Here is a 12391-nt window from a genome sequence, read left to right as displayed (position 1 = left end):
GCACGTGGAGACACACACTGCAGTCCTGAGGCTTCTGCTTCAACGATATAAATAACCATTGATCAGAAAGGCAGAAAATGCAGATATTAGGGGAAATTTTCCTGCATGGGGGGTGGGGGTGAGGCTTGGGCCATACTCAGCATGACTCAACAGCTAGGCTTTTTGTGCTGAAGACATTGCACTTGAAGTTCATGTGCTTAGATGAATCTACTGTGTCATCCATCCTGAGGCAGCACCCAGAGTACCTGAGAACAAAGTCAGGGGGAAGACTGCAGTGGGCCTGGAATTGGCCCAAAGAACGTGAGTCTGCTGGGAAACCACACTGGGGACTATCACTCTTTGAGTTTGCCCCTCGGCAGTGATAACCTGCCCCAGTAATTACTGTATGAAATTGCTGTGATTTCTGCAAGAGTCCTATAATTTCTTCTGGAGGGACACGTGAAAGCCCGAGCAGTCTCCATCTGAAGAGCCGAATTAGTGGGGAAACCACTGTACTGCTGTGGTTTTTCTCCTCTCCTGCTGCTGCTTGCTCTGCTTGTGATAATGTCATGGAGACCTGTACATTCTGTTGGACAAAACTTGTACCTTATTTTACTGTGAATTGAGCAGTAGAGCAGTGGGTGCAACAAAACCAGCAGTTTTCGTCAGACTCTGAAGTAGTGCATCTCTCCTCCTGTCTGTCAGTCCCAGGAGTCTGCTTTGTTTGTTTTTATAATTGAGTGCAGTTACCTTCACGTGATGACAACAACTTGGTATCTAACAAGCAGATGTATCTGCTGAAGGGCAGGGTGGTGTCTGGCTTCTCGACTCTGTTGCTGTGTGGTTTTGGAGCTCAGTAAATATTGAGCAGAGATCAGAAGAGGTCCAATGGCCTGATTCTGGGGTAAGTGTACTAAAGCTGAGGTACTCTAAAGATGGCAATTTTAACAACTCTGCCCAAAGGTATCACCTGCTCTTGAGCTAATTTGTGTCCTTCATCTGCTCATACAGAACTCTAAGTGGATTTAAACAATATGTTGTAGCAAATATTTGAATGAGTTCAGTGATTTTGACAAGTTCGAGCTGTCCAGCAGGAGAAGATGCCACAATTGGTGAAGAAGCCAAGATGATAGTGTTGGATTAATTGTTGTGAATGCCTCCGTTAAGTTTTACTGTGCTTGCAGTTTTCTGGAAAGAGTAGAAGTGTGTGTCTGGATATCCACAAGTGTTTTGTCCTTATCAGTCACATACTGCTGAAGTATGGATGAGGTTTTAAACTCCTACTGTGTGTTGCTTGCCTCATCAGGCTAACAAAGAGTGTACTCTTATTGCTCTTCCTTTTGTTCCTTACCTTATTTTGTAGGCTGACAGATCCCATCCCTACGACAGAAACTTCCATAGCACCCCGCCAGAGACCTAAAGCAGGACAGACACAACCCAACCCTGGAATTTTACCCATTCAGCCAGCCTTGACGCCTAGGAAGAGAGCCACAGCTCAAGCAGCCATTCAGCCACAAGGTGAAACGATGTTCTCTGTGCTGTACCTTCCTGCCGAGCACTGTGTACCGCAGGGCTGTGGTGCATGTGGTTGGTAGGACGAGGGGGAACGGTCTTAAACTGACAGAGGGGAGATTGAGATGAGATCTGAGGAAGAAATTCTTTGCTGTGAGGGTGGTGAGACCCTGGCCCAGGCTGCCCAGAGAAGCTGTGGCTGCCCCCTCCCTGGCAGTATTCAAGGCCAGGTTGGATGGGGCTGGGAGCAACCTGGGCTGGTGGAAGGTGTCCCTGCCTGTGGCAGGGGGTTGGAGCTAGATGGGCTTTAAGGTCCCTTCCAACCCAAACCATTCTATGATTCTTCTATAATTCTATTCTAACAGCTCTGTCTTTTTTTTTTTTTTAACTACCAGTTGCAGGACCTGCTGCCCTGGGCAGTGCTCAGCCTTCGCTCCCTGCAAGTGTCCCCCAGCAAAAAGCAGCACCTCAACAGCCTCCGGCACAGCCACAAGCCAAGCAGGCACCAGCTCCGCAGCAGACCTCGCAGGCGCAGCCCCAGGTCCCTTCTACTCAGCCACAAGCCACACCTCCACATCAACAGCAACTTTTCTTGAAGCAGCAGCTTCTGCAACAGCAGCAGCAACAGGCTGTGTATTACCAGCAGCAGCAGCAGATGATGCAGGCTCAGCAGGTTGGTGTGCATGGCTGTGTTTGTTGCATGGTACCTGTACTAGAGGCCTGCACTGGATCTTTGTTTTATGGCAAGCCCCCTGGTTTTTGGCAGGATAGGTGCAGGTTTTAGGCATTTTCCAATGTGTCTTCAGTTCTCTAGCAAGATTTTTTGCTACACAAGGCTGGCATTTTTAATTGTCAATGTGGAAGGCCTTGAGATGCTTTTGTCACATACAAACATAAAATAAGCAGTGCTGGTTAAGATTTTACAGCTCCCAAGTGCTTCAGGGTGTTGAGATCAATGCTCAACTGGTGAGCAGAAGGGTGCAATTTCTTTTCTGCTCTCTTTGTGGGACAGGAAGCCTGGCATGCCTTTTAAACGGTAGGATTTGGGTCTGGTTTTGTGGTAGACTGTGGTGATAAGGAGGCCTGTGAACACGTGTGTCTAGATGACAGACTTGTGTGCTTAACTGAGGTGTTTATAGCAGCACAGATCTCTGCTAAAGTGCATTTAACAGTGGAAACAAAGGGCCAGTGAATCTTCCTGTGCTGGGGAAAGGTTTAGAATTGATAAAAGTGGAGGAAGGAGTTGGGGAGCACAGGACAGTCTGTGCCGTGGGAGCCCCGTACGGGCAGGTGTAACACAGGATCTAACGTTAGACCAGAAGGCCATTTCTCACTGCTCCTTTGCAGATGGTCTCCAAGCCATCACAGCCTGTTACTGCTCTGCCACTTGCAGTGCCTGTAACCATTCCCGTGGTGGCCCTGAGGTCTGGTGGTGGTACCCCAGTTCCCAGCTGCGCCACAAGCGACTCAACGACTGATTGTTTCCCAGTTCCCAGTGATGCAACAAGGAGCGCCAGTGCAACAGCAGCTGATGCAGAACTATTACCAGCAGCAGCAACAGCAGCAGCAGATGATGGCCCAGCAGGCAGCAATGCAGCAGAAGACAGCAGTTCAGCAAAAGCAACAAGCCCCGGTGCCGCCGCAGCCCCAGGCCCAGCAAAGCGCAGCCCAGCCAGCGCCGCCGCAGGAGCAAGTGGTAAGAGCCTTGCAGGAAGGAGTTGGGGCAGTGGGATTTGGAGTACTGGCAAGTGCTCTCCTGCCAGGTCCTATATGCCAGGAACATCCTGGCTGGCTTTTCAGACCCACAGAGCCCAGGTAATCGGTGCTCTAGGGCTTGCTGGCCCCTAGTGCATTATTACTGAGTCGCAGATGTCAGCACTAACCTTGCTGCCAGAGAGACGTGTGCGATGGTTCGGACTGCTCTTTCCAATGGGCTGCTGTACTCTGGAGTTGTGCTCTGGGTCCATAGAAAGAAGATCACAGAATGGTTTGGGTTGGAAGGGACTTAAAGATCATCTGGTTCCAACCCCCGTGCCATTGGCAGGGACACCTTCCACTAGAAGATGAGTAGATGATTAGTAGAAAGCAAATGAGAAGATACAAGCAGCTGCTTAATGCAGCTTCTCTCTACCCCTCCTCTGTCACACTGTCTTAGAAGATGTGTGATAAACTCTTTTAAAAATTATTTGTACTTAACGGATCAGGATGGGCAGCAGGCAACAGAACTACTTTATGCTGCTGCTTGTTTGGAAAACTTGTGTCTCATCTTCAGGGCTCTGATGCAGAGGAAGGTGTAGGCAGCCTTCCTGGTTGTTTCTGGCATTGGGATAACTTATTTCTTTAATGACTATTATGGAAAGGAGACTTTTCAAAGCACTGTATCTAAAAATAAATAAATCATCCACTTTACTAATCAGCTGAATGTGCGTCCAAAATAAATGCTCTTTACTTAATGGAAAATATGGCTGTCTGCAACAGGGGAACAGCCAGCTGTCCGCAGCGCTAGAGGCAGGGGGGCTGTGCCAGAGGGCAGGGTCCCCGTCGCCAAAGTGTCTCTGCAGTACATGTGGGAGGAAGCTGTGCCTTTTGCTTCCATTCCTGCGCAATCCCATCCGCTCTTACTTGTTTTTGGGAGTGCAAAGGGATGTCCCTAACTCTGTGTGTTGGAAAGAAAGCGCGTGCAGGCACTGGGCAAGAGAAAGCTGCCTGTTGTTGTGCCGTACCAGGTTTGCAAAGCAAACAGTATCTGATAACAAACCACTTCAGGTTACACAATGATTGAGTCCAAACCAAGGGTCGATTTGTGCTTGCTTGTTCATGAGTTGCCAATTATTCAGGACCTAATTCATCTCTTGAGCATGCTTCCTTTGAAGTGCCATCAGGAATTAATTTGGCTAATAAACTCCATAAGCCAGTGACCTGAGCAGTGCTGGGGCAGCGTTGTTTGGTTTACTCTCTGATGTGTCTCATGGCTCTGTCATATTCACCCCCTTTGCTTTTACATTAATTCTCAGCACTAAGCTGGTTGTTAGGGTAGGTGACAAGTTTGGAGTTGTGTTCCTGGTCTTGTTATTGATTTGCTGAATGACCTGGGGCAGGTCAGTTTATTGAAATTGGTAGGACAGGTTTTGGAGGAGGCCCATTACTCCCCTGTTTTCCCTGTTCAGGAGAAACGCCTGAAATGTAGTATTGAAGTGCATCTCTAAAGAGCTTTGCTGTGGTTCACTAGCACAAAAACAACCTTAACTTTATTAAATCAGCTAGATTGAAAATTAGCCTTATCCCCCTGGAAGGCTGATTGGAATGGATGCATCTGGACACTTTTCCATTCCTGCAGCAGTCAGGAGGGGAAAAGCAGTGGCTGGCTCATTTAAAAAATGATATTGAGACGTGGTCTCTGCAGAGCAGGATCTCTGAGCAGAAGATACCAAGCCAGGACCCATCAAAACCCTTTCATGTTGTGAGACTTGAGCTTAATAAGCTCTGCGTTCATTTCTGCGGAGATTTTGGCACTGCCCTTTTATTTCTCAGCACCAAACATACTGTTCTGCAGTGACCTATATAGCGAGATGCAAGGTGGGTGCATCAGAAGCAGGCAGGTCAGCTTGCTTTTCAGCCGCAGTGAATTAGTCTGCCTGAAAATGCCAGATGCAAAGCAAGACAGCAAACCACTTGTTTGCCTTGCCCCACCGTAGTTAAGCACCACACTGGGGATGTAACTCTTTTCTCATTGCCCTCTTAGGTCTTTCCAAGTCTTTCATCTGTCTTCCTTGGTTGAAAATGGCCTGGGATGATATAGGGTGGGGAACAGGGAGCTAGTGCCCAGGCAGCAGAGGTGACATGCACAGCTTTCTGCTCTTTGCATCCTGGTTTTCCTGCTTTAAATCCAACCGTGGTATCTCACTGACAGACAGATTTTGAAAAATCACGTAATCAGAAGTAATGCTGTTATTTATCACTACAAAACAGTATTTCAGGTATTTATGCATTTGTGAGTTCAGCACAAGACTGAGGTAATGGAAAAATAAGATCAGTTTGAGGAAACTCCTTGAAGTTTCCAAAGGGTTTGTAGCTGGGCTATCTTGGCTTACAGCTGAACCAAACGTGCCTGTTTTTCCCCTCCAGATTTTAATGACAAATGTTGCTCCTGTGATCTTTGCTTTTTTTTAAGCCTAAGAGAAAGCTAAGAAAGCTTCTTGCACAAGATTTCTGCAGAAGACCTGTACTCCTTTAGGGATTTGACCCCAATCACACATTATCTGCTGGAAGAAGAGCTACTCTTCACCTTGCCCCACTCCATGTGTCCATATGATAAGACTCCTGCACACTACGATCTGATTTCTTTGGTTTTTTTACCTCTGCCCTGGATCTCAGCCCCTTTACCCATGAGCAGGTTTGAGACCAGCTAGCCTTTAATAACAAGTGCTAACAGAGGCTTCGCCTCTAGAGCTGCTCCATAGAATGGGGAGAAAGCTCTCTGCTTGTGCATTTATACTAACCCCGAAATACTATAGATCAGTAAATTCTGCCTGTTTGTTTTTTCCCCTCCAGACTATCCCCAATCCATGACTCGCAGGTCAGATCCTCCAGCATACAGCCCTTCTTTCATCGTGGCCGTTGTTCAGGAACAAGGACATACCGTTTTACTTTCTCTCCTAGATGCAGGCACAAATGAGGCAACAGCAAAAACCTCAAACTACACCCCCCCCAGCAGTGCAAGGGCAGAAGCTGGGCTCGCTCACCCCTCCGTCCTCCCCCAAGACGCAGCGTGCAGGACACAGGAGGATTCTGAGCGACGTGACCCACAGTGCGGTTTTCGGGGTTCCAGCCAGCAAGTCTACCCAGCTCCTGCAGGCGGCTGCTGCTGAAGCCAGTCTCAACAAGTCCAAGTAGGTGGCTGCTCACTTGGTGTCAACGGGTATAGAGGGAGGGAGTAGATGAGGCTTTTCAGAGATTTTCTAGGTAAAGCTGTGGGATGAAGGCAGGCAGCAAACTCTGTGGTCTAAATGAGCGTTTGCCTTCCTAAGGCCACAGTTTAGGGCTTGGCAGAAAGTTGCTGAAAAAATTCCCTGAGGGCAGAAGTCCTCCTGAGTGCTTCTGTGCTCCCCAAAAGCCAAGCAAACAGGGCCTTCCTCTGGGTTACAAAAGCTGGTGTAGTCTCAGCTACTCCACCAGTAGCCCTGGTGCATGCTTCACGCTTGCTGCTTAGCATCAGTGCTTCCCCAGGAGTACTCGCTAGCTCACTTCTGTAGTGTCTGCAGGCAGGAAGCCTCCACGTGAGCAATGCAGAAAATTGTTTCAAATGGGGTAGTAATGATGCTTGTTCTAATCCCTGACGCCAGGATGATCAATCAGATGATGAGCAGATAAAGCAAGCTGGTCCCAGCTTTCTGGGCATGCAAGTACAGTAACTTGTGCTGAGTGTTTTAAGTAGGAGGCAATTATAAAGCAGTAGCTTGGACCAGCTCATAGTGCTGGCCAGAGGATTTCAGATGGGTTATTAATGACTGTTGTTTGGTTGGGATGATCCCATCCAGATCTGCTTCCACCACACCCTCGGGTTCCCCAAGGACCTCACAGCAGAATGTCTATAACCCACCCGATGTCTCTGCGTGGAATCCGTTTGATGATGATAACTTCTCCAAACTCACAGCTGAGGAGCTGCTGAACAAGGACTTTGCAAAACTCGGTGACGGTAGGTTCATGGCGATGGTTTAATACGAGCCTGCTCTCGAAACGGAAGAGGGCATGGGATGATGATGCTTTCAGTCAGATGCTGCTGGGGTGCTCCCACATTATCCTGGTTCTCTGCGCCTCTATAAGAGCTAAATCCTTCCAGTCTCCCTTCTCTGTCCCTGTCCTCTTTGCTGAGCAATTGCAATTAAATGACCATAATCCTCCAAGGAAGAGGTACTAACTGCTTTTAAAGTGGCCTTGAACAGTTGGTTGTAGAAGCTACAGTTTAAACTCTGCTTCATCTGCAAGTTATGATTTGCAGGAAGGGGCTTAAGTCACATACGGAAATAATGTCCTAAAAAATCTAGGTAAGCAACTTGCCTTCAGAATGGAAGTTTTTCCTCTAAATCTGCATCTGGCATTTCAGGGAAAGCTCCAGAAAAGATGGGCAGTTCCACAGAGAACTTGATTCCAGGTTTCCAGCCGGCTTCAGCTGCAACCCAGGCAGATGCATTTGGTGGCTCTTCCTTCAGTGCTGGATCAGGTGAGTTTGTGGATACATCCTGCAGGGCAGTGCCCTGGACAGCGCTACAGAAAAACGGCAACTCTTTGTCATGGCCTCTTTGAAAGGAAGGTAAAACTGATATAAATTGAGCTGGACATTGGCACAGAGAACTGTAGGATAGGGTTGGTGCTTCAGTAAAGAAGGGAAGGTAGAAATGGCGTGTGTACTTGTCACAGTTGGGTAGCAGAGAGAGGAGGCACTGTCTGTAGGCAGAGGTGAGGCTTGACACTAAGTGAGACCCTTAAGTTCACAAGAAAGCTTCTTAACATGTTGAAGTTCCATGCAGCTCATAATTAGAAGTAATATATGTAGTGTGCAATAAGGGAATTGGACCCTGAGACATCGGTCAGAGATGCTGGAGGATATTCCTTGCCTGCAGTTGTTAGGCTGCATGAAGGAGGAGCAGGGATAATGTCTCTGCCACAGAGTGAGGAGAATAGCAGAGACAGGAGTGAGCAGGGAAAATAGAGGAGAGCACAGTTAGTCTCATAATGGACAGTTAAATGGTGAAGGCGAGAAGTTTTGTGCTTGGTGGGTCCAAAGGCCAGGAGTCCTTGGCTGGTCTAAGGAGCTTTTCTGCAGAGGCTTCTGCATGTGACCTTGGCTGGTGTCTCCTTTGGTACTTGGGTACCAAGGTTTTGCCATGAGCAGCCCCTTCTATGCCAAAAAAAGTCAGTGAGTGCTGCTGCTTGTTTCTAGCTCTTCAGCATCAGTTCTCACTGAATGCAGTGAAGACCTGCCAAGCACAGTATTGGAAAACTGCTTCCAGGAGCCCTAAATGCAGGTGATGCTCTCCCCCGTCTTGTGCAGCCATTGTTACCGGTGACAAATGCAACTGTGTGATGCTTCCTCACTGAAGCTCACCAACAGTTGGCGAGAAGAGTCCTGGGAAGAGATTGAAGAATCCTTTGTGGGGCAAGAAGTGACAAATCCATTTGTGCTTATTTCTATTTATAAAAAGAGATTTAGAGGAGATTATAACTGAGCTTGGTATTGTTGGCTCTTACCTGAGAATTAAGGAGTTGAAGTCCATGACACACAGTGCTCTAGGGGGTTGCCTTCTGAGTTTGTCCAGCTGTTCAGTGCCCTGGGACCAGTTTATGATGTTCCATCAGCCTTTCTGGAATGATGTTGAGTAGCAGCAGCTTCAGATTCAGCTGTAATGTGCCTTCTGCAAAGCCTGAGAAGCATCTGCATGTTCTGGGCTTCTGGACGCTGTAGCATGTTCAATTTTTCTAGTAGTCTTTAAATCTTTAAAAGGGCTGGCACTTGAGCCCTTTTCTTTCCTCACAGGTATGAGCCTGTCTGATGCAAGAGCTGTATCTTTTATTCCAGACAAAGAGGCCCAGCGTGGGGCCTGGCCTGCTGTGTGTCCTTTGTTACGGCATTTCACCTTTTGTGCCGTGGTAAAGCGAGATAATAGTGCTTCCCTTGCAAGGAGTGCTTTGAGATCTGTGGGTTAAATTGTGTTGGAGAGCTACATGGTAATAGCTAAGTGGTTTTTTTCTTTTCACTAGCAACATAAACTTGTTCTGAGCGTGCAGGTGTGTGCTGTTCTTGTCAGGTCGTAGCTTGGACGTTGTAATATCGAGCTGTGCCTGTGCTGAGATTTTGCTCGATGCTTTCTGCTTTTCTCTCCTCTTTGTTTCACTCTGTCTTTTCTCTTCCTGGTTACCAGCTGAAAAAACAAAAGATATTCTGAGTTTGGACACTAGCCCTCCTCTTCTGACTGTGCCTGATCCTTTCATTCCTCTCCCGCTATCCGACACGCCAGGTAACTGGAACTGAGTTTATGGAGTGGGGGGAGATTGTTGTCATTTGTTTTGTACTCTTAATCTTCCAGTTCTATTTCTAGGCACGCCTGAAATCCTGGGCCTCAGTCAGTGGTGCTAGGCACTGACAAGCTCTGCTGAGCTCAGTGGTGTTGTGCTTTCTGCTGTTAAATATCTGCGTGGTGGTGGGAGCAGTGCTGAGCACAAGAGCCCTTAGTTTTCGTGGCAGACCCTAAGGTTATCACATTTTCTAATGCCAACAACGTTGGTGCCTTTAAAGGTTCAGTGTTCAAAGCCAGAAATAATCACTGGGTAATTACCTGTTCTGACCTAAGCCATTTTCAAATTGGTCTCCAACTTTGAAATCGTAGTTTTTGTTATTGTTAATCTTTCTTTCCCCTAAGAGTCGGTGTTTCTTTGGCTTCCAAGGTCTATTGCAAATGTGTAACCATTTCTGATCTGGCGACATTTTCTAGTGCAGTTGGTAGCTGTTTCCATTGGCTTTGCAGCACTACTAAAAAGTTTTTCCTATGTGTGCATTTCTGACTGCAGCAGCCAACACTTTTTAGCACAAGATTATATAAGTGCTTAGGAGCTTATTTGCAAATCAGTGGGATTTGGAATATGGGAATGTTTTTATCTTGGAGTTTCTCTAAGCTCTTTGGTGAACGTGTGTGACGGGCCCCTTCTTGTCAGCTAGCCCCAGAGGACAAGTGCTTGTTACAGCTCAAGCTGTGGATCACTGGTGTTTTGACAGTAGAGGACCCGAGCTTCAAAATGATGGGTTTGTGAAGATGGCATCTCTCCATGGAAAGTTAAGCAATTCAGGAAAAAAAAATATACCTTATTTTTTTCCATAATGATGTGGAACTTGCCTCCTTCTGGTTGATGCTCAGAGAGAGTGAGAGATGTGTTTTGGTTCAAAAGGGATTTTACTCATAAATGCTGCGGTTCAAGAAAAGAGGCAGAACTTACAGGCTTTCTCCCCTATGCGAGCGCTTGCCGGGAGCTGACCTGCCCAGCTCTAATTTGAAAAGAACTTATGAAAGGCATATGGCTGCACATTTTTCTTCCCCACCTTCCTCAAATGCTGTTTGAAGTGTTGGTTTTCCTGACTTGAACTCTGTCAGCCCAGACTGCTATTTAATTTTCTGCCAGCGTGCTCACTGTGTACAGCTGCGCACCAAGACGGTTCTTTTCCTTGCTGCCTGTTGCATTTTGGTGTAGCACAACCACAGGACGCATCACTCGCAGCCTTAGCCGTGGGAGCTCTGAAATGCTTTATAGTATAGAAGCCACTGTAGAGAAACTACCTTTCAGCCCTGCCCTTGGGTGCAAATAATCAGAGCAGCAGTTAGCTGCAGTTTTTGTGGTGCCAGGTTCCTTGTCCCACAAATCTGTCCCTTGCAGGCAGGTGCTAAACCTTCTTTTGCTAATCTCTGCCTGCCTGTGTCTGGTCCTGTTGAGTTCAGTGGATCTCCTCCTGTGGGGGCAAAGCGGGGTGCAAGGGCATGCAGAAGATCTGGCTTTGTTGGCTTCCTGCAGGTTCCTGCAAAGCCATCTTTGATTTATTTATTTTTTCAATGTAAAATTTGAGGCCAGGGGCTCATGGATGTTTTCAAGGACCAGAGCTACAGACTTATCCTTAGCTTTGAAAACAGAGGGCTTGTCCGTGCTTGTAGATTCAACAGAAAAGATAAAAATCCTGGATTTGAACTCAGGTTTTCAGTCTGCGTGTCTGTCATGCAGAACAGAGTAATCTTTGTTCTTCTGTGTCTGCATTACCTGTGCAGAAACATCCCCAGAGCAAGCAGAGAGCTGTTGGCCGTGAGGGGTGTGCTGACATGTGTGTGAAAGGCATTATTTTAGGTGTGCCCCTTGGGTCAGTAGAGCTGGGATTGACTTTAGTCTCTTCGTATATCAGCATCTCCAGTTGCACATCTCCAAGCTGCCTCAGTTTTGTGCAGAAGCAGCTGAATTTCTTTGAATGCTTGCTAAATATTTGCTTGCTGTTTGGAATGTTTTTATTTCTGAGAAAACCTTGACAGCGAACCCCATTGCTTTGAAAACATTTTACGTCTGTCTTTTTATAAACTGGGGGAGCGTGCGTGGGCCTTTCTGAAATAAAAGCACGAGCCTTTACCCCTTGGTTACAAGAGCAGTGGTGTTCGGGAAGGCTTTCAGTACAGGCATAAGTGAGGCTTTTATTTGGTATTTTCCTGGTTTGTCATACAGAGCCAGTTTTGTCGGCTCTCTGTGCTCTAAACCTGCGACAGCTGAGGGTCTGGCTGAGAGTTCAGCTTCCTTTTCTTGCCTAAGCCACAAACTTGCTTCCTTTGCTGGCACTGGAGGGTGCAGGTGGTATCGCTTGATGGTCAGAGACCTCCTTGGGCTCTCCCACCTTTCCTCTCTATGCTCAGAATCCCAGAATCAATGAGGTTGGAAGAGCCCTCTGGGCTCATCGAGTCCAACCATTGCCCTGACACCACCACGTCAACTAGACCATGGCACTAAGTGCCATGTCCAGTCTTGTCTTAAACCCCTCCAGAGATGGTGACTCCACCACCTCCCTGGGCAGCCCCTTCCAATGGCTAATGACCCTTGCTGAGAAGGACAGATGAGCCTTTCTATCACAGATTCCTAAGAAGTAAACGATGCTTAACACATGACAAACAGCCATAGGGTGCATCCCCAGACAGCCTAAATATGTTCAAACAGAGGAGCGTGCTGCCGTGGAGCTACAGCCAACAGCTGTGGCTTTAAGTGTGACTCCTCGCTTGTAGGCTTGGTGAGATCACGCTTTTAGTTCTGTGTAGTCAGTTAAATGTGTACAGCAAAGACAAACCTGGTTGTAGCAGCCTGTCCTGTTTGTGTGGATCACGGCGCT

The 12391-nt window shown here is 47.4% G+C and overlaps 1 protein-coding gene across 10 annotated transcripts in view; it reads left to right on the top strand.

The window, feature by feature from the left end:
• Positions 1-12391, top strand: part of AAK1 (AP2 associated kinase 1) — an 87592-nt gene that overhangs the window by 43935 nt on the left and 31266 nt on the right. For 9 of the 10 annotated variants that reach the window (XM_068421313.1, XM_068421312.1, XM_068421321.1 and 6 more), the window contains exons 11-17: positions 1343-1497; positions 1887-2164; positions 2981-3187; positions 6151-6380; positions 7029-7186; positions 7595-7711; positions 9411-9506. In XM_068421313.1, the coding sequence (XP_068277414.1) occupies positions 1343-1497; positions 1887-2164; positions 2981-3187; positions 6151-6380; positions 7029-7186; positions 7595-7711; positions 9411-9506 (1241 nt within the window). The remainder of the gene's footprint in view (positions 1-1342; positions 1498-1886; positions 2165-2980; positions 3188-6150; positions 6381-7028; positions 7187-7594; positions 7712-9410; positions 9507-12391) is intronic. The other variant, XM_068421314.1, reaches the window with a different exon arrangement.

This window comes from Nyctibius grandis, chromosome 33 (genome assembly GCF_013368605.1).
Source record: "Nyctibius grandis isolate bNycGra1 chromosome 33, bNycGra1.pri, whole genome shotgun sequence".
Taxonomy (NCBI): domain Eukaryota; kingdom Metazoa; phylum Chordata; class Aves; order Nyctibiiformes; family Nyctibiidae; genus Nyctibius; species Nyctibius grandis.
Note: the sequence above shows the minus strand (reverse complement) of the source record. Positions and strands in the feature narration are given on the sequence as shown.